Genomic DNA, 26,360 nt, shown 5'->3' on the forward strand with positions numbered 1-26,360 from the left:
AGAAAAAAATGTAAATGTTTTGAATGCTGAATAACTTCCCTAATATGGAGAAAGATTATTATTCAGATAATAATTGTTATCCATCCAGTCCATTTGTCTAGCAGCATATTATTTACTGTAATCATGTGCAGTGCTACCTCACTTCTTCTCTGATTACCAGGTATAAAGTATAGCCAACAAGCGTAATAAATCTAAAATAATAAATGGGGGGGGGGGGCAGATAAAAAGGTCGTCAATACTTCTCTGTGTTACACCCTCAACGACAGCTGAAAAACACGTACAGGTTTCGTGATTTTTTTCGAATTAATTTTGTCTTTGGTATAAGCTGTCAGATTACATACAAATATGTTATGCACAACTACTACATTAGAGTTTAATCCAAAGATAAACACAATTTTTACACAAGAAGAGAGAGGACACTGAGCTGTTTATTACACTAGTCCCCAAGGTTTTATAATAACGTCCTGTTATTCGTTAGCTTTATTAAATTTTGATTTGTTGGCTCATTAAGTTGGATGTCCAAACGTTTCAACCACTGCATGTTTGTACTCTACTGAATTTAACATTTCTAGTATGACGCGGTGCCATTCTGACTCGAACCTGACACTTTCTTGACATCTAGAAGTCGTGCTACCTTTTACGAGAATTTCACGGATAGCTTATTGTGCTGGTTCTTATTTACTCTTATACTTGTTCCAAGTCCTACAAGTTCCTTGTAATTCCGACTTGATCCAAAATTTCTGTAATATTATTTTTTCAATTTGTCTTTAATTAATACAAAACTTTTATATAGCATTTAATAATTTGTCATAATATTGTTCGTTGTTTGACAAATTGATTATTAACAAAGATGATAAAAGCAAATATATCCGAAACGGTAGAACAAATGGACATTAACACTTGTAGAGTGTCAAAACTGAATAAGCAGAATAAAAATGTAAAAGTCTAAACAAGATTGTACGTAAATTTGTTTTAAAACTGCTTAAATACAGGATACTGTTAAGGGAACTACTTACATTTTTGAAGACATGATTATAGAGTTGCTTAATAATGGGATAATCTTTTATAGCGAAAGTCTATCCTATTATAAAAAGTAGTAAGGGGTTTTATCTGTCCCTAAGGATCTCGCTAACCGCTGAACCGATATAGTTCTCCATTATAGTGAAGCTTCTTATAGGTCCTGGGAAGGTTTTCAATTATTTTTTGAGAGGGTGTCTTTAATATTTTTTTTAACTCTTTTAAAACTTAAATTTAAAATGGGATGAGGTCGACTTTTCCCCCTCCTACCAGTGCTCCTAGATGCTTCTGGGGGTTTAGCCTCTAGTAATGTAAAAAGTAAAAATATAAATAATGAATATATATAACTTATATTTAACACTAGATAATATACACAAGATATTGATATTAGTTGGCATAGTCTCCTAATCTCATTACAACAACAATTATTTGATCAGTGATCACACTTAAAGACGGCGTTACTACAAAAGACCTAAATCACAAAAAAACCTAACCCTACAAAAGACCTTAATTACAAAAAAAAACAAGGTAAGGTCTTTTCTAGGATTAGGTCTTGTGTAATTTGGGCCTTTTGTAGGATTAGGCCTATTGTGGCATTAGGTCTTTTATAATTTAGGTCTTTTGCAATTAGGTATTTTGAAGCAACACTTTAAAGACACATATAAGTGATCATTTTTGCCACAAAAGACGTAAATTATAAAAGTCCTAACTCTGCAAAAAAAACCTAACTTACAAAAGACCAGGATAAGGTCTCGTGTTACTTTGGTCTTTTGTAATTCAGGCCTTTTGTAGGATAAGACCTTTTGTATCATAAGGTCTTTTGTATTTTAGGTCTTGTGTAATTTGGGCCTTTTGTAGGATTAGGCCTATTGTAGCATTAGGTCTTTTGTAATTTAGGTCTTTTGCAATTAGGTATTTTGAAGCAACACTTGACTTGTGTAATTTGGGCCTTTTGTAGGATTAGGTCCTTTATAACATTAGGTGTTTTGTAATTTAGGTCTTTAATGATTAGATCTTTTGTAGCAACACCTGAAAGACACATATAAGTGATCATTTTTCCCTATATTTTTAATACTTCAGCCAATTATACACTTCCTGGGCAAATCTAAAGGGATAAGACAATGGACAATAAATTAATGTACATCCCCAATTATGATACACAAAATTAACCCTTCTGTAGATTACAATTAGTGGTTTGGATACTTAACCTAATGAACCAACCATAATTCAATAAAAGTCACCAAGGTTGTTAAGCCAACGAATAAGAGCACTTTATTGTAAGACTTTGGGTACTAGTGTAATAAACAGCCCAATGTCTCCTCCCTTCCTGAATATAACTACATAGAATGCCAATATTTATAACAGCAAAAGCTAAACAAATATACAAACGAAATCACTAAGGCGGTTTCCATCAAAGTACCTAGTCCAACAATGTATCTAAAATATACGTGGATATTATGACAGGGGAAAAATTGTTGTCAATTTAAATTGCTATTTCCCCTGTCATTTATTGGTTCTAAAATCTAAAACTATTTATAGGAAGCGTATATGGAAAATTTTTGCTTGAAAGCCCAGACTGAAGCTCTTAATAGTGCCTATAAAAAATGAAGTCATATAATACGAATGACTCATGATAACATACTACATACTGAATTACCAATGGCAGACCAGTATACATTTTAATTCACCAATGGTAGGCCAGTATGACGGCATTTTTCAGGTACTATTAACAGCTTCAAACTTTGATTCTAAAATAATACTAAACTGAAACATATATTTAGGAAGCATATAGAGAAAATTGCTTGAAAGCCCAGATTGATATAGAGACACAGGATGCCGAAGTTAAAGCTGCCCCCGCAGGGCGGAGAAAAATGGCTCTGCATATTTACATTTCTATTTATGATGTTCAGGTAGAAATTTTTTCATATTTCCAGTATGGCTTCGAAACCGATAAATATCCGCTGGATTTGAATTGGTTCTCGGCCATATTGAACAATCATGTATTACGTATAAAAGACAATTTTCCACGAATATTAAAATCAAATTCATAAAATTAATACTACAAAGTCGCTAGGATGTCAGGAAACTTTTAAATAATACAGAACTCTTTTAAAACAAAAAAAAAATAATTATCAAAACATTAACATTTTACAAGCACTAGAAAAAGTTTTAGCGATACCTATGAAGATTTGATTTGTTTAAAAATCCTCGAATAAAAACATTCAAAAATGTTAATGCTAAAATTTCTAGTGCTCTGGGTAAAAATGTTTGTTTCTTAATATCTTGTGATTAGATGATACTTTATAGTTAATATTTAATAAGTTTGATGTTACATTTGCTTTTTATTCCAAAGATTATGACGTCAAAAGGTTAAGATGAACTAAATTTTAAAATTTGTATTTTAGTGTGCTATGCACAGTTTCCGTGATATACTGTATTGTGATAATCTACATACCATCCATTAAAGAACTTCAAACTGATTTTGAGGTAAAATAAACAATATTTGTAGTGGCGTAGCTACTTTATAATTCATTTTGTATGTCCGTCAGTCCGTCCATGATATTGTATTGTGATAATCTACATACCATCCATTAAAGAACTTCAAAATGATTTCGAGGTAAAAAACATATTTGTACTGCAGGGTTCTAAAGGGATAAGACAGTGGCCGATTATACTCCAAATTTCCCATTCTGTACATTACAATCAGTGGTTAAAATGTTTGGACACTATACTTAATGAACCAACAAATCAAAATTCAATAAAAGTCCCCAAAGTTGTTGAGCCAACGCATAAGACCATGTTATTACAAAACTTTGGGGACTAGTGTAATAAACAGCCCAATGTCCCCACCCTCCCTGTTTTTAGTGGCAAAGCTTCTTTATAATTCACTTTAATTGTCCCCGTCAGTCCTTATGTAACACATTGGAGTTAATGAGATTTTCTCGGCTGTTATATAAGACAGACTTTTGATTTTTCCATTTAGGACATCCATTTTTCATAAAGTTAACAATTTTTTAGGTCTAATACTCTTAAGTCACATATTCTATCGCTCACTTTTTTATAACTAAACATTTTCCTTATTACACACTTTGGATGTTTGTCCATCTGTAGGATATTTGTGCTTCACTACTCAATACTTATGGATGTTGCCATCTTTGCTTTGAACTAACATTAAATAAGATATCTTTAGGCTTCCATTGAAAATAATATGGTGGACATGACATATTAGTATTATTATTCTTTGTTTTCTAAGGGTCCTGCTGTATGTACAACAACATATGTGGATACAATATGCCTAGTTTATATTCTATTAATATTATTATTCTAAGAGTCCTGCTGTATGTACAACAACATATGTGGATACAATATACCTAGTTTAAATTCTATTAATATTATTATTCTAAGAGTCCTGCTGTATGTACAACAACATATGTGGATACAATATGCCTAGTTTATATTCTATTAATATTATTATTCTAAGAGTCCTGCTGTATGTACAACAACATATGTGGATACAATATACCTAGTTTAAATTCTATTAATATTATTATTCTAAGGGTCCTGCTGTATGTACAACATATGTGGATATAATATACCTAGTTTATATTCTATTAATATTATTATTCTAAGGGTCCTGCTCTATGTACAACATATGTGGATACAATATACCTAGTATATATTCTATTAATATTATTATTCTAAGGGTCCTGCTGTATGTACAACATCATATGTGGATATGATATACCTAGTTTATATTCTATTAATATTATTATTCTAAGGGTCCTGCTGTATGTACAACAACATATGTGGATACAATATACCTAGTTTATATTCTATTAAAATTATTATTCTAAGAGTCCTGCTGTATGTACAACAACATATGTGGATACAATATACCTAGTTTAAATTCTATTAATATTATTATTCTAAGGGTCCTGCTGTATGTACAACATATGTGGATATAATATACCTAGTTTATATTCTATTAATATTATTATTCTAAGGGTCCTGCTCTATGTACAACAACATATGTGGATACAATATACCTAGTTTAAATTCTATTAATATTATTATTCTAAGGGTCCTGCTCTATGTACAACATATGTGGATACAATATACCTAGTTTATATTCTATTAATATTATTATTCTAAGAGTCCTGCTGTATGTACAACAACATATGTGGATACAATATACCTAGTTTAAATTCTATTAATATTATTATTCTAAGGGTCCTGCTGTATGTACAACATATGTGGATATAATATACCTAGTTTATATTCTATTAATATTATTATTCTAAGGGTCCTGCTCTATGTACAACATATGTGGATACAATATACCTAGTATATATTCTATTAATATTATTATTCTAAGGGTCCTGCTGTATGTACAACATCATATGTGGATATAATATACCTAGTTCATCTTCTATTATATTATTATTCTAAGGGTCCTGCTGTATGTACAACAACATATGTGGATAGAAATATAACAAGTTTACCTGGGGAGGGAAAATGTTCCTGGGCGTCCTGTGAAGAATGGTGTCTTTCTCAGGTTAAAATTATTTTAATTTTGGAGTGGGGGGGGGGGGGGGTACATATCCTAAATTCAACCATGCTCCAATGGGAGAAGGGATGTATTTTATAGTGCCTATAAAAAATGACGTCATACTGGCCTACCATAGGTCGAATAAAATGTGTACTGGCCTGAATTGTATTTTAGTCTGTGTATTGGCCTATTATTAGTCATTTGTATTGTATGTCGTCATTTTTTTATAGGCACTATAAAGAACTTAGAGAAAATTGTTAATTCCTTGACTATTTTGTTTTCTTTGGAGGGAGGATTTTAATTTTAAGAACCATTATATTTGTTGATTAAAGTATAAAATTTACCTTATTTGCAAAACTAAGGGATTTAAACAAATTTTACTACCAGAAAATAGTATCTACTAACTGTTATTCTTTTAATTACACAAAGACTATATTCATGTTTTAACATCATGTCAATAGGAACTTTTGATATTGAAAATATTTAAAAATTTTGTAAAGAAGGTGTATTAACTTTTATTTTTATAGCTAGCCGGTGCTTTTAGTAAGTAGTAGATGTAAAAATTTCCATAGAATTTAGATATGCAATCGTTTTTTTTGTAGACCTCTTATTTTTTAAGTAATTTAAGTTTTTTTAAAAACAAAATTAAGTCGTTTTTAAGGTACTAAAACGCACCGAAATAAAAATAAAAATGCCAGTATGAACAAAAATAGTAAGATCTTTAATTTGACACCTTACGTTTTAAATTCTGTTGAGTAATTATTGAAAAAAATAAATTTTTTAAATCTCGGTTTAATCAAAACTTTAAACAAAAATATACTCTACCACAGGCATAAAAAAATATGGGTTCATGTATACTTTTAGAATCAGAAAAATATTACAAATCCATTGAAAGCAAAATTGAAAAAAAAGTAAAAAAAATTTAAAAATTAAAAATGGCCTAGCATATTATTTTGTACAGGCAACCCTTTTTTACCCGCTCTTTACCCCCCTTTCCATTTTTACCCCCAAAACAAGGTTTAAGATGGTTGCCTGTATAATATAATATAATATTTTCATATAATTTCTTTTATTGTAGTTTATTTACTATTTTGTAAACTTTTTATTTCAATTTTGCTTAGAATCGATTTGTAATATTTTTCTGATTCTAAAAGTATACATGAACCCATATTTTTTATGCCTGTGGTAGAGTATATTTATGTTTAAAGTTTTGATTAAACCGAGATTTAAAAAATCGATTTTTTTAAAAATTACTCAACAGAATTAAAAAAGTAAGGTGTCAAATTAAAGATCTTACTATTTTTGTTCATACTGGTATTTTTTTTTCTTTTATTTTGGTGCGTTTTAGTACCTTAAAACCGACTTAATTTTGTTTTTAAAAAACTTAAATTACTTAGAAAATAAGAGGTCCACAAAAAAAACGATTGCATATCTAAATTCTATGGAAAATTTTACATCTACTACTTACTAAAAGCACCGGCTAGCTATAAAAATAAAAGTTAAGACACATTCTTTCAATTTCAATTATTTACTTTCAATGTTTTTGTCAAAATAAATTTTAATGTAATATTTTCCATGGGCAGTTAAAATATTTTTGAATCATTGAAAGAAAACGAAGTAACCGGGTTCGTCGTATTTTCACAATAGCTTTTCTCCTATTTCTAGCTCCTGAGGGAAGCTCTAACCCTGCGGGGCAACCATTCACATTTATCTAACCTATCCTAAAATAATTAAAAGCTATTGTGCAAATACGAATGAAACACACTATTTCGTTTTATTTTCATGATCTATATTAATTTTTAAAATATGTTTAGGGTTCGAGTCCATGCAGTAAAATGTATGGAATATTAAGAGAAGTTGGAGCCTCTGTCACCTACCAAGGGGTAAGGCTTTCTGTTTGTAGTGGCGAAGCTACTTCATGTTTTAATAATAAACATTTTATATAATACCCTTAAAAACTGCCCTTGAGTTTTTGAAAACGGTTACTTTCTCTGTCAGTCTGTTTGTAATGCTTCAAAAGACCATCATAAATTTTTAAAATGTTTCGTGATTTAATAAGTTTAATGTTTTTTTATGACACTGCTCAAGAGACCATCCATAATCATTACGCTTCACTACTTATGGATGTTGTCATCCTTGTTTTATTATTTTTGAAAGCTTTCTTTAAGGGTCTATAATATAGGGTTATTTTCAGTAGGTTTAGTGCATTTTTAAACATGAAATTAAAAAACAAGAGACAACTTTATTCTTCCTAAAATCTGTATGAGTCTCTACTTTTGGGTCACTTTTTATTTCAATGGTGCTTTAAGAGCTTCCCTTTTATGCATATTGTCATCCTTATTTTAAGACTTTGAAAAGAAAAGAAAAATGTTTATTCTTATGCTAATAAAACGAACAAATTACGCTATAGGATATATTTGATTCAAAACTCACTTTGTGACAATCCATTATTTTTTGTGCCTCTCTACTTATGGATGTTGTCATCCTTATTTTATGATTTTGAAAAGAAAAGAAGAAATGTTTATTCTTATGCTCAATAAAACGAACAAATTTTCTGGTTTACAACATTCTTTTGCTCACATTTTACACTCGCTAGGCACTTTATTTTGCATTGTTAGAAATCAAAGTACCATAAACCTAGTATTTAAGATTCTTGTAATGATTCTCTCTGCTTAGATTAGTTAGGTACATGAGTAGTTACTGTGAATTAGGAGGGGTATTTTCTTTGAAAATAATTAGGTAATGATTCTCTGCTTAGATTAGTTAGGTAAATGAGTAGTTTCTGGTAATTGGGAGGGGTATTTTCTTATTTTGCTGAAAATACTAAAAATGAATATTGTTGCAATAGAGAACTTCTATCTATATACATACTTATACACATGGAGGGAGTGAACCATGGACTGAAAATTATTCTGTTACCCAAAGATTAATATATACGATTTCTCATGAGCATAAAAAAATAATGACTTCTTCAATATAATCATCTTAAATCATGGATTTTACATAATTCTATTTATTACAAATCACAGTACTCTTTTTTAATATCGTCAAGTTACTGTTTTATTATAGTAATTTAATAATTAATATCCCCATATTCTATGAAATAGAAAGATTTTTTGTCTGAAGCCATTCACGTATCCTACCCTAGATATTTAAAGACAATAAATAGTTGCTCGCATTTTTATATTCCCCGCATTACCCCTGCCTCCCCCGTGCCTACCCCCAGGGATCCAAAGGGATAAGACAATGGCCGAAAAATTGATGTAGAACCCCAATGATGATTCACAAAATTACCCCTTGTGTAGATTACAATTAGTGTTTGAAAATTTTAGACGTTTGAACCAACCAATCAAAGTTCAACAAAGTCCTCAAAGTTGTTAACCCCACGAACAGGAAAGCGTTATTAAGAAACTTTGGGGACTAGTGTAATAAACAGCCGAATGTCCCCTTCCTTCCTGGCCACCCCCCACCCCCTGCCCTGACCTTACTCTGGTAAGATATTGTTCAGGAAAGGAGGGGACATTGGGCTGTTCATTACACTAGTCCCCAAATTTTGAAAAAAGCGTTTTCGTTGGCTCAACATCATTGGGCACTTTCAATAATCTTTAATTAGTTGGTTCAATAAGTTAAGTGTTCAAACGTTTCAACCACAAATTGTAATCTACAAAAGGGGTAACTTAGCGTATCATTATTGGGAATGTACATCAATTTATCGGCCATTGTCTTATCCCTCTAGATCCCTGGATATTGTTGTGATGGTAGGAGCTCAAGAATACAAATTGCAACAAATCCTTCGTCTTCATTCATTTTTAATCATCGCACCATCAAAAATTCTTTTTCCAGTATGGCTTTCAAACCGTTTAATATCCGCTGGCTTAGAACCTGTTCTCAGCCATAATGATAAATTATGTATAGCATCGTTTTAAAGACTACTTTCTACGAATATTTTAAAAAATCATAAAATTGATAAGGGTTTTGTTAACCCGGGCCTTCGGCCCCGCAGGGCAAAAATGGTTTAATATCATAGTTTTTTCATCTTAATACACGCGGAAAGGTGTCTATAATACGATGCGATGAATAACTCTTTACTCAAATAGAACTAGATGAAAGAGTTTCGACTGGTTTACTTTACATGTAGTTCAAGTTGACTTTCCTAAATTGATTATTTTTCTTTTTTGTTTGGGAAATTTTAAATGATTATAGATTTTTAGTTTCAAAACTAGTTATATCCTAATTTCCAAGAGCAAAGCTTTTCTATAAATATGGTCAGTTAGTCCAAATATAACATAAAGCTCTCGCAGTTATTTTAGGGTTGTTGAAATTGTCCCATCGATTGCAAACTTGGCATGATATTTCTTGTAATAGTTAGGTATAATTTGGAAAGCGTAACAACTATAAACTTTTTCGGTTTATTGATCGTTTAAAAAAATGTATGTTCGTATTAACCATGTTGTATTCAAGTAATTTTGGGACTGATTAACACTGAATTTTCGTTTAGACTTGTCATCATTATGTTTCCTTCAAATAGATCCAAAGTATGAAAAAATATTTCGCGCGTTTTCTTAAGCTTTGCTTTTATTGAATTGAATATTTCTATTAAGTGTGAGTTTAATGATGGTGGACTTGTTGATCACCTGTGCACCACCCTGGATGATCTGGAGGCGGTCAACTGCAAGAGGTCAAAGTTTGAGCCTGAGGTAAAATCAGTTTTTGATGCTGTATGTCTGTAGGCAGGCAGGGGGGGGGGGCATTGGGCTGTTTATCACACTAGTCCCCAAGCTTTTGTAATAACATTTTCTTATTCTTTGGCTTAACAACATTAGGGACTTTCATTTAATTTTGATTGGTTTGTTAATTAAGTTGAGAGTCCAAACGTTGCAACCACTAATAAACTACAAAAGGGGTAATGTTGTGTGTCATCATTGGGGAGGTACATCAATTTATCAGCCATTGTCTTATCTCTCTGGTCGGCATGCGTGTACATTTTTTCGCCCGTCAACAAGATAACTTTTCTTAAACCACGAGCTATGTGAGAAGTATACTGGCCTTATCTCCTAAATTATATCTGTTGTAGAGTATTGGAAACCACGAGCTATGTGAGAAGTATACTATCTTATCTTCTAAATTATATCTGTTGTAGAATCCTGGAAACCACGAGCTATGTGGGCAGTATACTGGCCTTATATCCTAAATTTTAACTTGTAGAATCCTGGAAACCACGAGCTCTGTGAGCAGTATACTGGCCTCATCTCCTTAATTATATCTATTGTAGAATCCTGGAAACCACGAGCTATGTGAACAGTATACTGGCCTTATCTCCTAAATTATATCTGTTGTAGAATCCTGGAAACCACGAGCTATGTGAGCAGTATACTGGCCTTATCTCCTAAATTATATCTGTTGTAGAATCCTGGAAACCACGAGCTATGTGAGCAGTATACTGGCCTTATCTCCTAAATTATATCTTTTGTAGAATCCTGGAAACCACGAGCTATGTGAGCAGTATACTGGCCTTATCTCCTAAATTATATCTGTTGTATAATCCTGGAAACCACGAGCTATGTGAGCAGTATACAGGCCTTATCTCCTAAATTATATCTGTTGTAGAATCCTGGAAACCACGAGCTCTGTAAGCAGTATACAGGCCTTATCTCCTAAATTATATCTGTTGTAGAATCCTGGAAACCACGAGCTATGTGAGCAGTATACTGACCTTATCTCCTAAATTATATCTGTTGTAGAATCCTGGAAACCACGAGCTATGTGAGAAGTATACTGGCCTTATCTCCTAAATTATATCTGTTGTAGAATCCTGGAAACCATGAGCTCTGTGAGCAGTATACTGGCCTTATCTCCTAAATTATATCTGTTGTAGAATCCTGGAAACCACGAGCTCTGTGAGCAGTATACTGGCCTTATCTCCTGTGAAAAAGGTTTCTGTAAAAATGTCTCCATGATATACAACTGTGATTTTTCAGACATGTAAGTAATCTTTTTTCCATTATATCTTTGAAACCGATTAATATCCGCTGGATTAGAACCGGTTCTCAGCAATACTGATAAATTATATATAGCATCGTGTTACAGACAATTTTCCACGAATATTAAAATAAATATCATAAAATTAAAACCAGTTTTCATTTTGATATCCACGGAAAGCTGACTAAAATACGATGCGATAAATAACTACTCTTAGTATTAGCATAATTGTAAACGTGTCGGCTTGCTATATAGGGGAGGTGTCAAATTCGGGTCTTGGCCACATCGCGTAATACTAGTGACATTAAAAATGGAACAACCTGCATTCTCTCTCTTTCCTTTGCTCTATAATTATCTTTGTCCATCCATGATTTTTTTTCTTCACTACCTATGGATGTTGTCATCCTTGTTTTTTTTTACCAATAACTGAAATAATAAATGTATAACTATATATATAATCCAGATAACTATATCTAAATCAAAGGCTGCTAGCAAATGGCTTTTTGCTCTTTTGTAGCGACTGGGCTGTGTTGATATTTCCGACGCTATTGGCTGATAATCAAAGACGAAAGTGAAAGTCGGCATAGGGTCTACGAGTAGGGGACATACGTTTATTTAACTCCTTCCCCCATCTTTTGTTTTACTTTGATGAAGAAACAAAATGTATTTCTAAGTAAACTTTTTAGTAAACAGCATATTGAAAATAGTTATTCTCGTATTTATTCGAATCCGGTGGATAGGTACCGGTTCTCATCCATACAAAAAAAACTATGTCTAGCATCGTATTATATCAAGTTTTCTACGAATATAATATTTATATTACATCGGAAAGCTGTTTACAATACGATGTGAGAAATAACTATTATAGTATTTATTTGTGTGCTATAGTAAACATGTAATAATATTATTCTCTAATTATGCAGAGAGAGAGAGAGGAGACAATGGGCTGTTTATTACACTAGTCTCCAAAGTTTTATGATAACGTTTTCTTATTCGTTATTCGCTTTCCAACTTAGTGATTTTTTATTGGTTGCTTCAATAAGTTAAGTTTTCAAACGTTCCAACCACTAATTTTAATCTAAAGAAGGGGTAATTTTGTACATCATCAATAGGGGTGTACATCAATTTATCAGCCATTGTCTTATCCCTTTAGATCCCTGTTAATTATGCTAATCTTGTATGTATATTTTTTATTGTCATATACTATTATTATATGAACACATATTATGATGTATTTATATAAATGTGGTACAGAATGTCAGATAAATCATGGATAATGATCAAATACCACAAACATATAATATTTTTTTATGTTTCATTTTTAAAAGCGAAGCTTTTCTATAATTAGGGTCGGTCCGTTTGTACGTCCGTAGTCTGGAACGGATAGCTCTTTCCCGTTAATTTAGGCATGTTAGAATTGTCCTATCGATTTCAAACTTTGCATGGTGATTCCTGTAAGTACGATTTAGAAAGCGCAGCAATTCTATAATCGTTAACAGAATGTCCGTACGTCCATTATAAACAAGTTGATTTTTTACCTTTTTTAACAACAAAATTATAAATATCCGAATTATTTGATTTTTGGAATACTGATTCCCAGGACAACAAAGTATAATGTTATAAGCGAAGTATCTCTATAATCAAGTATTAAACATGTAAGTATGCCCTTAAACATTATCCTGTATTTAAGCAGTTAAGCAGTTTATTTAAGCATATATAAATGTCAGAATAAATCCTAGATAATGATCAATAGTATTCTATTTATACCACAAACTTATGATATTTTATTTATATTTTTAATAAACTAGCTTTAGCCTCTAGGGGCTCTATGTTCGAAGAGACAAATAATGGCTCGAAAAATAGCCTAAAACCATCTAAAGACCTTAATTTTAAAACAGAATAGGCTAAAACCATCACCTATGTGAAGTTTCTCTTATAGGTAGAACTTAATCTGGCAAGTAGTTATTGAGATCTTAGACTACAGACAAAAATAATCTTTCTACTTTATTTAATAGGATAAGATATTTATTTTGGCTTTAAGATCAAAATATAACTTTATGAGGGGACATTTTTGGTGTGTTTGTTTTTAAGTTAGGTCAACTTAGGTTAGGTTGTATTGGGTACAGATGAGCCCATCAGGGTTAGGGCACAGCAGGTATAGGCACTAGGGTCAGGTTTCCAGCAGGGGTTATGCCTCAGGGGAAAAAACATACACTCTCTTTTTTTCTATCTATTTTAATTAATTAACAAATGTTGTGTCTAAGTGTTTCTATCTAACATAAATAAAAACCTATTTTAGAATATATCTATTGAATATACAAAACTTTCATATTCATTCCTCTTCTGTAGCTTTTTTCTGATTTTTATCATTCCAAATATCTTTAATTCTTATTCATTCTTTATTCTTATTCTTACTGAACATATGGTTAAAAAATCACTTTGTGACAATTTTTTTGTACTTTGCTACTTATGGATGATATCATTCTTGATTTACTTTTAGTTACCAGGACCTGTTGACCGACAAGTCAGGAGGAGTGGACGGGTTCTGTAACTGCAACCAGTGTGAGGAGAGTAACACAACCATCAGTGGAGAGTGTCCATTACAGACTGAAGTTTGCTTTCATCCAGACAGGTAGGATTATTATAAAGAGGAGAGTAACACAACCATCAGTATAGAGTGTCCATTACAGACTGAAGTTTGCTTTCATCCAGACAGGTAGGATTATTATAAAGAGGAGAGTAACACAACCATCAGTATAGAGTGTCCGTTACAGACTGAAGTTTGCTTTCATCCAGACAGGTAGGATTATTATAAAGAGGAGAGTAACACAACCATCAGTATTGAGTGTCCGTTACAGACTGAAGTTTGCTTTCATCCAGACAGGTAGGATTATTATAAAAGGAGTACTCAAAATATTGGGGATTTATCTCCTTGGCACTTTTTTTTACAAGTTTTTTAGTACAACAAGCAGGACTTTGCAGCCGTGTGTCAGCCGCCTGTAAGTCTCATGGAAATCAACTTTTCACAATTTTAAAATCGGCCGAAATTCCAAACCCGACCAAAATATGGTAATACATCTTTTCAAAAATATTTCCAACGCATCCAAACGAGTTTATATTTGAAGCTTAGTCGCCGCTGACGGGCAGCTGCCGAGCTATAAATACAAGCAGGTGAAATGACTTATTTTGCTATTGAGCATACTATGACACCACTGCATATATATTTAATTTGGTCAATTAAAATGTGTACTGGCCTGTCATCGGTAATTTAGTCTATCTATTGGCCTATCATTGGTCATTTGTATTGCATGACTGCTTTTTATAGGTACTATAAACAGATTATTTGCAGGACTCCCGCAACTAATGATGAGAAAACTGTAGAGCTGTGCAAGGAACCTGTATGTGAACAATGTTTTGATATGTGTAAATATATATAATTAGGACTCCATCAACATATGTTGAGAAAACTGTAGAGCTGTGCAAGGAACCTGTATGTGAACAATGTTTTGATATGTGTAAATATATATAATTAGGACTCCATCAACATATGATGAGAAAACTGTAGAGCTGTGCAAAGAACCTGTATGTGAACAATGTTTTGATATGTGTAAATATATATAAATATGTATAATTAGGACTCCAGCAACATATAATGAGAAAACTGTAGAGCTGTGCAAGGAACCTGTATGTGAACAATGTTTTGATATGTGTAAATATATATAATTAGGACTCCATCAACATATGATGAGAAAACTGTAGAGCTGTGCAAAGAACCTGTATGTGAACAATGTTTTGATATGTGTAAATATATATAAATATGTATAATTAGGACTCCAGCAACATATAATGAGAAAACTGTAGAGCTGTGCAAGGAACCTGTATGTAAACAATGTTTTGATATGTGTAAATATATATAAATATGTATAATTAGGACTCCAGCAACATATGATGAGAAAACTGTAGAGCTGTGCAAGGAACCTGTATGTGATAAATGTTTTGATATGTGTAAATATATATAAATATGTATAATTAGGACTCCAGCAACATATGATGAGAAAACTGTAGAGCTGTGCAAGGAGCCTGTATGTGAACAATGTTTTGATATGTGTAAAACTATGAGAAAGTGTCTTAATATGAAGAACAGGTAACAATCAACAGGGATATAAAGGGATAAAACAATTGCCGATAAATTGTTGTACATCCCCAATGATGATACACAAATTACCTCTTCCGTAGATTTAAATTTTAAGTAAACGTTTGAATACTCAATGAATGAACCAATTAAAATTTACTGAAGTCCCCAAAGTTGTTAAGCCAACGAATATGAAAACGTTATCATAAAACATTGGGGACTAGTGTAATAAACAGCCCATTGTCCCCTCTCTCTGAACAATCAAAAATATCCCTAGAACTGGCATTTGACCACAAACAAAGCCCAATAATTGTTAGGTCAAGTAATTTAAATCTAGGATAGTCCTGCTGGGATTGAGTTATTACAGGAAACAGCTTATAGTGCCTATAACAAAGCCTACCCATTGGTCAATTCAAATAAATACTGGCCTGTCATTGGTTATTTAGTCTGTGTATTGGACTCTAATTGGTCATTCTTATTTTATGATGTCATTTTGAATTAGGCACTATGAACAGCTTCCACCTTTCCTAATAGTTTGTGTGTAAATAAAATATATAGCTTAATGTTGCAGCAAAGTTAATGTAATTAGTTAGGCTCTTTCAATCTTTATAACTGCAAAATTAAAACAACAATTAAGAAAATAGGTTAATTGGTTTTATTTGATTTTAAACACCAATTATAAAATAATAAAACATATATAAATATTTTTTTGAAAATTAAGGCATTTATTGATGTGTAACCCGAGACCGTGACCTAACACGTAACGCATCCGCTCGTCGTTGGAGAGGTGATAGGTTCGAATCTCGGCTTCACAACAAATAATAACTAAAGACGTTAAAAAATTTCCTAATGCTGCTATGTCAGGTGCGCGACATAATTAGTTAGAATAGAGGGAATACCATGCACAGTTTGAACTTCTAAGATAAAGGTCGTGCAATATAAAGGGTTTGTTGTCTGAAGGACGTAAGAACTTATTACCATGCATTAAGCAAGGTTTGGTTCTTAGTTACACTAAATAAGAACCCATCCTCAAGGCTAACCAATACTATTTATGTAGTTGTATTTATTGCCCCATGAAAATGGGGATAGATGTTACCGCTTTTGGCCTACCTATTCTATTGACGTCATAGTAGAGGGAAAAGGAAAGGTAAGGGGGTAAGAATTACCCTAGAAAAGAGTTAGGGTATAAGGTATTCCCATACGTCAATAGAATAGGTAGGCCAAAAGCAGTTACATTTATTTCCATTTTGCTATCACTATAGACAGCTATGCTATCTATAAATTTGTGAATTTACTTTAAGGAGAGATGTTGTCTACTTTGGCGTGGATGAGAACGATTATTCCAAGCTGACCTACTACAACTGTGTAGAGGGGCAGTGCGTGGAGATTTACAACCTCACCTGTAATAGAACCTGTGACGCACAGAAGTTTGACTTCACCTCGGCGAATGTGGCCATTTTACAGGTAAAGTTGTTGCGCAGCTTCTCTTCCGGTCATTCTTGTTAGTCTGGCTGGATATAATGCTTTGTGTGTCCTCGAGTCAAAATTACCTAAGCTGTATATTAAAACCATTGGTGTAAAAGTTTAGACACTGCTTGTACCAACTAATCAATGTTTAATAAAAATCCCCAAAGTACCTGAAGAGAGAACGTGATTATAAAGTGGTAATTTTATTTATTATAATTGGGGATGTGCAACAATTTATAGGCCAATGTCTTATCCCTTTAGTCTTTAGATCTCTGCACAGAACTAATGGTAGAAAATGTTAAGAAAATGTTGTGTGATGCGACAAAAACCTGAAGACCATGTTCATTTCATAATCATTATACTTCCGCAATCTATCCTTAAACAGGGATATAAAGGGATAAGACAATGGCCGATAAATTGATTTACATCATCAATGATTCACGCGTTTTGTAGATTACAATTAGTTTGGACCCTTAACTTAATAGCCCAACCAATCAAAATTACAAAAAAGCTCCCAAGTTTTTAAGCCAACGAATAAGAAAACAGTATTATAAAACTATTTTAATAAACAGCCCAATGTCCCTTCCCTCCCTATTTCCTTACACAATACACAGAAGTGGCAATTACAGAATTAGGGATATTCTAGAGGGGAAAATCTACTAATATATGAACAGTACATAGAATTGGCAATTTCAGAATTAGGGTATTCTGGAAAGATAACTGTACTACCTTTATTAATTTACACACGATTACAATAATATAATAATCAGCTCTAAGGGACGTCCAAGAGGGGGAGTAAAAGGTGTTACCCCCTCCCCCCACCCTGAAAAAAAGCTTGGGCGTCCTTTTAGCTACAGTCTTAATTTAAAAGGAAAAATACTACAATTATATAAAAAAAAACTGTAGATTATGAGATAGAAAAAAACACAATTATTAAATAATACATACAAAAGTCTATTTTAAAAACAATCAGAATCACATATCTATGATGTTTTTTTAGTTTAGTGGGGAAAATTCACTTTTTTCTAAAACCCCAAAATATAGAATAAGATTTTTTAGCAGCATATGAATTCTTTTGTATGAAAGACTTACTTAACTAGGGATTGGCAGCCGCTTGTAAGCCTCAGTGAAATCGTCATATTCTATAACTTTAATATTCAGCTGGATGTCTAAACCTGTACCCAAACAGACAATCTGTCTTTTTAAATTTATTTTTTTGCACAAAGGCGCATTTAAATTTAAGACTGAGGCGTACTTTATAGTTTCTTTGAAATAGAGTGAAAAAAGAACCTTTTTTCTTTTCATGTTAATACAAAAAGTACATTTGACTGCAATATGTGTTAGTAGGAATATACAGGGATAAGACTATGGCTGATAAATTGATGTACATCCCCAAAGATGGTACACAAAATTAACCCTTCTGCAGATTAAAATTAGTGGTTGAAACGTTTGAACACTTAACTTAATAAACCAACCATTCAAAATTTAATAAATGTCATTAAGGTTGTTAAGCCAACGAATAAGATAGTAATATGCTTAATATTTCAGGGAGAAAGGATAGTTATGAGTAAAAGTAGCAGAGGATAATAACATAGACATCCGAGCTTTTTTATTTGGGGGGGGGGGGGGGTAAAATGGCGGCAAATTTTTTTTACCCCCCCCCCCCAAAATTTTTACCCCGGGGGTAAAATTGGCTTGGGGGGGTAATTAGCCCCCCTGAAATATGTTGGCAGGGGTAAATTTTGTTTACCCCCAAAAAAATTTACCCCCCGGGAAAAAGTATTGGGGGGGGGGGGGAATTTGATAATGTATTAATATTTAGTAGTAAAAATGCGCGTCAAGGGGGGGGGTAATCACCCCATTACCCCCCCCCCCTTGGACGTCTATGGATAATAATATGCCCAATATTTCAGGGAGAAAGGATAGTTATGAGTAAATGTAGCGGTGGGATGTTTATCAATGATACCAAGAGGCTCCCGGAGCAAAGTGTTAACAATCCAAAGTAAGAGAAACTAAATAAATCTTAAGTTTGATGGCTGTGTTTATTCTGTTTAATATCTCTAAAACGACAGATTAGTAGGTTCTTTTATATTGCAAAATTGCAAATGAAAAGGGATAGTTGCACGAAATGCATTTAAACTTGAATATAGTGAACTGCATATTTTTTCCCTGTTCAATGGTTCAAACTACATTTATAAGAAATATATGTGAAAGAATTTAAATTTTCTACCATGTAGTTTTAAAAATATCAAGACTCGAAAATCATATTCTTGTGATATATGCAATTTATATAGCTAGCTCATTTAAAAAAAAACAACATGACGACTAAATTGATCTCTAATTGTTTTTTATTTATTGTAATACAAAATTATGTATGTTTCATGGTATACTTGTAATTTATGCTAGAAATAATTTTTCTGAAATGCACTTTATGCAATTATCCATTTACTTATATGATTTGATTTAAGGAAGATATAACCAAATTATTAAATATCGATTAAATCTCTCAATTTCAAACCTGGCTATCCAAACCATTGAAAAACATAACCAACTTTTAAGAGGAGTTAAACTACTCTATAGCAAGGGTGTGTCACATATGCCTTAATCAGTAAATAAAAGTTTTCATCATTTTACCATATGGCTCTGAACCGGTTCTAATCTAGCGGATATTAATCGGTTTCAAAGCCATGCTGGAAAAATATTGGAACTGTTACTAAAATAATTATAATTAAGTTGGAACATCCTCGTGTCGAGCTGCACGAAGGTGACGGTGAACCGTGCCATGCAGACCATCCACGCAGAGGACTGTGTCAACGGGACCTGGTTTGAGAACCTGGGCATAGTCGACTATGATACGGTTACTAAGAAGTATTTAGAGTATAGGCATGATTCAAAAAGGTAAAGCAAATTATAATTATAATGTACTCTGATAAAGTGAAACTTGTAGCGGGCTAAAATAACAACCCTCCCCCATACTAGATTAACGAACTGACCAATAAATGACAAGGGAAATAACAACCTTAATTGATGACAATTTTCCCCGTCACAATATCCACGTATATTTTACTGTTCATTATCGTGATTTTTAAACATGAATTGAATCAAATAAAATTAATGTTACTTAAATTAAACTCCACCCTACAAATCTCTAGTTTGCTTGTATTGTGATAATGCCCATAGTTTATTGAAATGAAAGGAAATTAATATTTGAAAAGGTTTCGTGATTTTGGGAAGCAACACATAATAGTAAAGAACCTTTATCGGCCCCCAAATATTATTTTAGATTAAATTCGCTTGTTGGCTATACCTATTCCTGCAGGAGTTCGAATAATAGGGGGTAAAATAAAATATAAAAAAATATTTCATTAGACAGTTGTAATAAGGATTATAAGGTTACATTTATCCACATAGCTAGCTATATACTATCTTGACCTATAATTTAGAAAGATCTTTATAGTTCCTATAAAAAATGACGCCATACAATACAAATGACACAGGCTTTATTACCAATGGCATTCCTGAAAATATCTTAATTAACCAATGGTAGGCCAGAAAGTAATGAATTTTTTTTTTTTAAATATAAAAACAAGGATGACAACATTCATAAAAGCGAAGCACTGAAACGGTAGGACAAACGGACATTAACACTTATATAGTGTCAGAACTGAATAATCAGAATATAAATGTATAAGAGTCGAAGAAAAATTGTAAGTAAATTTGTTGAAAAACTGCTTGATACAGGATAATGTTTATGGACATACTTACATTTTTAAGACTTGATTGTAGAGTTGCTTCGCTTAGAAAATTATACTTTGTTGTCCCAGGAATCAACATACCAGAAATCAGATCAATCGGATGATTAGATCACATAGAAATTTGTTGTTAAAAAGTAAAAAAAATCAATATGTTTCAAATGGACGTACGGACTTTCTTGTAATGTTTATAGAGTTGCTACGCTTTCTAAATCGTACCTAACTACTAAAGGAATCATCTTGCAAAGTTTGAAATCGATAGAACAATTCTAACATGACTAAATTAACGAAGAAAGCTATCTCTCTGTGACGGACGTACGGACTATCCTAATTATAGAAAAGCTTCGCTTTTAAAAACTACGATTTTGTTTCATATTTAGATGGATAAAAGAGACTCCAAGTGATACAAAGTCTTTAGTTCCATGGGAGGAAGATATAGTCATCTATAATCAGGTAATTTTATAAAATCTTACAATCTAAATTAACAGGATGACCCTGTCTGACAGTCTTCATTTTAACTAAGATCTTGTAAACGGGAGGACTACAGTTTTACACCCCCTAGGAAATCGCTGTGCCTTCTACTGATTTTAACAATCCTAATAATAAAGTAACATGATCTCTGACTGTGTGTCTGTCTGTGTCGAACGATTTCATTAACAACTGAACCGATATGGTTCTCCTTTACAGTGCAACTTCTCATATGTCTTGGGAAGGTTTATAGCTATTTTGTTGCAGGGTACAACCACCCTACAAGAATAATCAATCATAAAAAAATGAACTTTTCACAAAATTTTGTTTTTACTCTTTGTAATGTGTTAATATATTTAGACAAGAATAATGAAGAACCAACAAGGCTGTGTTAATACTCTCTCCATGGAATGTATGCATTTCTTTATAAGGTACATATAATAAGGACATCTTTACTAGGGATCTCAAGGAATAAGACAATAATCTATAAATTGATGTACATCCCCAATGATGATACACAAAATTACCCCTTCTGTAGATTAGAATTTGGGGTATAGTCCCTTTCGTGGCAACGCACCTTAAGGGGCGATTCTTCGTATTTTTCACACTAGCTTTTCTCCTATTTATAGAATTGCCTAACTCTGTGAGGCAATCACCTAACCGTATATAACCTAACCTAAAAGGGACTATTCCCCTTTTTTGTTTATAATAATAATATCCATTATTACCAGGTTTGCTCGAGATGGAGCAAATTACACAGCCCGGGCTGTCTATGATTGTTATTACAATGATGATGATCCCAGCTATGTTGTTATTGATTATCATCCAGAAAGGTAAATCACGAACAACATCTTGTAATAGTTATCTATTGCTTTGTATTATAAACAGCTTTTCGTGGATACAAAATGTACAAATGTAAGATTTAAACCAATTTTGTTTTAATATTATGATTGTTAATTTTTATATTAGTAGAAAACTAGGAACACAGTAAAAGTGTCGGACTGATTATGACGTAAAAAAATAGCCAATGAGAGGCCACTATAAATTTTACGATTGGTCAATAATGGCCTCTTATTGGCTATTTTTTTTTTGTTACGTCATAATTAGTTCGACACTTTTACTGTGTTCGAAAACTAGATATAATATTATACTATACATGATTTTCAGCATGGCTTAGAACCGGTTCTAATCCGGCGGATATCAATCGGAATCGAAGCCATACTGGAATAATAAATAGTTTTTCTTCTTTTACCTTTAAATTGCAACAATAACAGTGGCGTCTGTAGGTTTTATTCGTTTTTTTTTAATTTTGATTCATAAGACGATTTGACTCAATTTTATAAGCGAAGTGTTAATGTAATGGTTGAAAATTTTGGACACTGATAGTTTGAACCAACCAATCACGATTTGATAAAAGTACCCAAAGTTTTAAACAAATGACATAAGAATAACTTATACGAATCTACTTTTCATTGAGTGAAGCCTTTCTTTTTATTCAGAACCTTCTATTTCCTGATGTTCTGGAGCTTGGTGCCCGGGGTGATCATGGTTGTGTCCTGCCTGTACATGTGTGTCTGTAGCAAGCTTGTGTTCACTGGAGATGATGGACATATGAGGATTATCTGCTGTGGTAAAGCAATTACAGGTTGGTAGATGAAGCAGTTTATAGTGCCTATAAAAAATGACGCCATACTAGCCTACTATTGGTCAATTAAAAGTATAATGGCCTGCCATTAATAATTTAGTCTGTGTGTATTGGCCTGTCATTGTTCATTAGTATTTTATGGCGTCATTATTTGTCTAGGCCCCATAAGCTGCTTCGGATTTGTTAGTTGGGTGTGCTGCTCAAATGGCTAAACAACCATCAGCTCAAAAAGGACGCCCACGTGGGGAGGGACTGGGTGAAACAATAATATTATTTATTACTAGGATTTTCATGTTCTCTAATAAATTAAAACTCGAAGCGGGCTAGATTAACGATTGCCCCTCTTCAACCCCTTTACCCCATCCCCTCCTACTTGATGAACGAACTCACTAATAAACCAATAAACGAGGTCCATGTTAGCGAGCTAATTTGACGATAATTTTTCCTTTGTCAAATATCCACATGTATTCAACATCCATTGACATAACAAAGGGAGTAGTAGCTTTTGCGAAATTCAGTAAAGTTGTGAGTAAGATTCCAGTGAAATGTGCTTATTAGGTCAAACTGTTTTTAAATATGTGTTTAATTATACTAAGCGTTTGGTCAACATTAAGAACAGTTCGACTTAACAAGCGCATTTGACTTGAAGCTTGCTCACAATTTTACGGAATATTGCGAAAGCTACTATTCCCTTTATATTTCAGGTATAGGAGAAGTAGCGGTATACACACCTCCTTCTAAACTAAAAGATTAAAGAACATAAAAACATTTCCAGTATGGCTACGAAGCCGGGTGATATCCACTGGATTAGAACCGGTTTCACAATGACAAATTATGTATGGTATCATAATATAGACAATTCATCTCGAATAATAAAATATTTAACGGCATTCATGTTATCTCGGGCTTTTGGGAATTCCAATTTTAATATCCGGGGACAGCTGTCTATAATACGATGCGATAAATAACAATTTCTGACAGAAATTAAGCACCCAAAACTTATCCCACCAACATATCTTATATTTAAGCAATTTTTAATAAAAAAAACTTAACAAAATTGTGATTTATTATATAAGTTTGTATATAAGGTATATTAATTTTCTTTCTGAATTTACGATTTTTTTTCAAAAATTTATTATATCAACTTTTAATTTTGTAATTTACTAAATATATTCTGAATAAATTTCTTTACACGAAAAGAATAATTCTTGTGATAATATATTTAATATTGTATAGTGTTATAAAATAAAGTAAAAAAATATTTTCCAGTATGGCTTCGAAACCAGTTCTCAGCCATACTGAAAAATCATGTATAGCATCGTATTACAGACCATTTTCCGCAAAAATTAAAATCATAAAAATAATGTCCGTTTTTTTGTTCGGGCCTAACAAAACTAGTTTATAATTTTAATATCCGCGGAAAGCTGTCCATAATACGATGCGATAATTTAGCTGCACAAGTTATGACTGAAGAAAATTTTCAAACACTTAATAATTCTAAATTTTGATGATAACAAGGATGACAACATCCATAAAAGCGAAGCACAGCAAATTAACAAATATAGAATAACAAAGCATTTGATATTAAACATTAATAAAAATTTCTGTAAAGACTTAATTACAGAAATGCAGGGGTGTATATTCTACATGAGATCCCCTGCTCAGGAGGGGGGGAAAAAATAAAAAATAAGTGGTTGAAGGGAAAAAAATTGTAAAAATTAAGAAAACTGAAATCATTTTTTCCATTTCCACCCCCTCCTTGGTGAAAAAAACTTTAAGAAATGTGTGGTAGGAGGGATAAAATAAATAAAATATAGAGTTCTTTGAATATTTTCCATTTTCCCCCTACTTGGTGAGAAAAAACTAGGGGGGGAAGAAAAATAAAAAAAAATTGTAACAGGGGAAAAAAAATAAATCTTGTGCAGAATATACACCCCTGCAGAAATGCCTAATTAATTTGTCCAAATATAAGTAATTATGTTTCTTCGCTTTTTAAAAGATACCTATCTGTAACAGGAATCACCCTACCAAGTTAAAATCAATAGGACAATTTTAGCATGCCTAAATTAACAATAAGAACAATCCGTTAAGACGGTCCTACCCTAAATATAGAAAAGCTTTGCTTTAAAATAAAGTTTATAATTATTCCTTAGACTGTAATGATGCCTGCCTATGTAAAAATAGACATAATTTTTAAATTTACTTTCTGATATTTCACCTCAATTAATTGGCACGTTCACCATTATATTTAAAATTATTTTTGAAATAGGCTATTTCAAATTTCTTTATAAAATATATAATTTAAAGTGCTTTTTAGATTCAATTGTTTATTCTTGTGTGAATTCATTGGCTTTAGTCGAATCAAAATACTTTTATAAAAAGCCTGGCCAATTGGGACGAAACTGATGAATTTTTGAAGTTTGCAGATTAGCTGAAATAATCTCTTTTTTAGATCATTTCAGAGATCTTTTAAGTAATCAAACAATGTTTTGATATGGATAGAGCTTTTCGAATGGCAAAACCCAGAAAGGGAGGGGACATTATGTTGAGCTGTTTACTATTCTAGCCCCCAAAATTTTATATTAATGATTTCTTATTCGTTGGGGACTTTTTATTGAATTTTGATTGGTTAGGTGTGTGTCTTAACGTTCCAACCACCAAAAACCCATGAAGAAAGGTATTTGATTTGTTGCTAAAATCAATAAAAGCATAAGTTTTACAGATGGAGAAAAATATTTAAAAAAATAATATTAAAGTGTTTTTAAAAAAAGTTAATTGAACTTTCTAGTTAGAGACAAAATTCTACAGTTAACATATTTGCTCAATAATTGTAAAAATAGTTAAATTAATATAAATTGTGTGTTGTAATATACTATGCATTTAAAATTAAAATTTTAGAAAAAATAAGATATTTTCTGGATAATTTCTATCATAAAAATATTATCAGAAACCAAATAAAATGAAGATACTTTTATGTTTCTTTTAAATTATGAAAATATTTTCCAGTATGGCTTCGAAACAGAATAATATCTGCTGGATTAGAACCGGCTCTTATCCATATTGAAAAATCATGAATAGCATCGTATTATAAAAACTTTTTCCACGAATAATAAAATAAAAAGCATAAAGTTAGCTACAGTTTGTTAGCACAGGCCTACTTTCATTTAATATCCGCGGAAAGCTGTCTATAATACGATGCTATAAATAACTATTTCTTTAAAAAAACAATATTTGATAAAATTTCATTTGTATTTGAATCAATCTTTTGCACTTTCTATATAAATACTGCTTCAAAAAAGTTCGGTTCTATAATCTTTTTTATATAAATGATTAAATAAATAATTAATAGTT

At 32.1% G+C, this 26,360-nt stretch overlaps 1 protein-coding gene across 1 annotated transcript; it reads left to right on the plus strand.

Moving 5' to 3' along the window:
• Positions 1-26,360, plus strand: LOC145316472 (uncharacterized). The gene is made up of 17 exons (XM_080157007.1): positions 1-160; positions 2,799-2,927; positions 3,423-3,504; positions 5,468-5,572; positions 7,381-7,449; positions 10,168-10,263; positions 11,442-11,548; positions 14,046-14,177; positions 15,579-15,689; positions 16,979-17,141; positions 19,058-19,146; positions 19,878-20,042; positions 21,277-21,349; positions 21,725-21,795; positions 22,096-22,197; positions 22,864-23,009; positions 23,714-26,360. The coding sequence occupies exons 2-17, from the start codon at positions 2,851-2,853 to the stop codon at positions 23,761-23,763; spliced, it is 1,638 nt and encodes a 545-aa protein (XP_080013133.1). The 5' UTR covers positions 1-160; positions 2,799-2,850; the 3' UTR covers positions 23,764-26,360.

Source organism: Acartia tonsa, chromosome 4 (genome assembly GCF_053477335.1).
Source record: "Acartia tonsa isolate MP-2025a chromosome 4, ASM5347733v1, whole genome shotgun sequence".
Lineage (NCBI taxonomy): Eukaryota > Metazoa > Arthropoda > Copepoda > Calanoida > Acartiidae > Acartia > Acartia tonsa.

What these genes read in the sequence shown, in the direction of transcription:
- LOC145316472 (XM_080157007.1), top strand. Translation starts at nt 2,851, where the DNA reads ATGCCGAAGTTAAAGCTGCCCCCGCAGGGCGGAGAAAAATGGCTCTGC. An exon ending in GGTCAAAGTTTGAGCCTGAG is followed by an intron (nt 10,264 to 11,441) that starts GTAAAATCAGTT and finishes TATCTGTTGTAG; the next exon opens with AATCCTGGAAACCACGAGCT. An exon ending in GTTTGCTTTCATCCAGACAG is followed by an intron (nt 14,178 to 15,578) that starts GTAGGATTATTA and finishes ATGTATAATTAG; the next exon opens with GACTCCAGCAACATATGATG.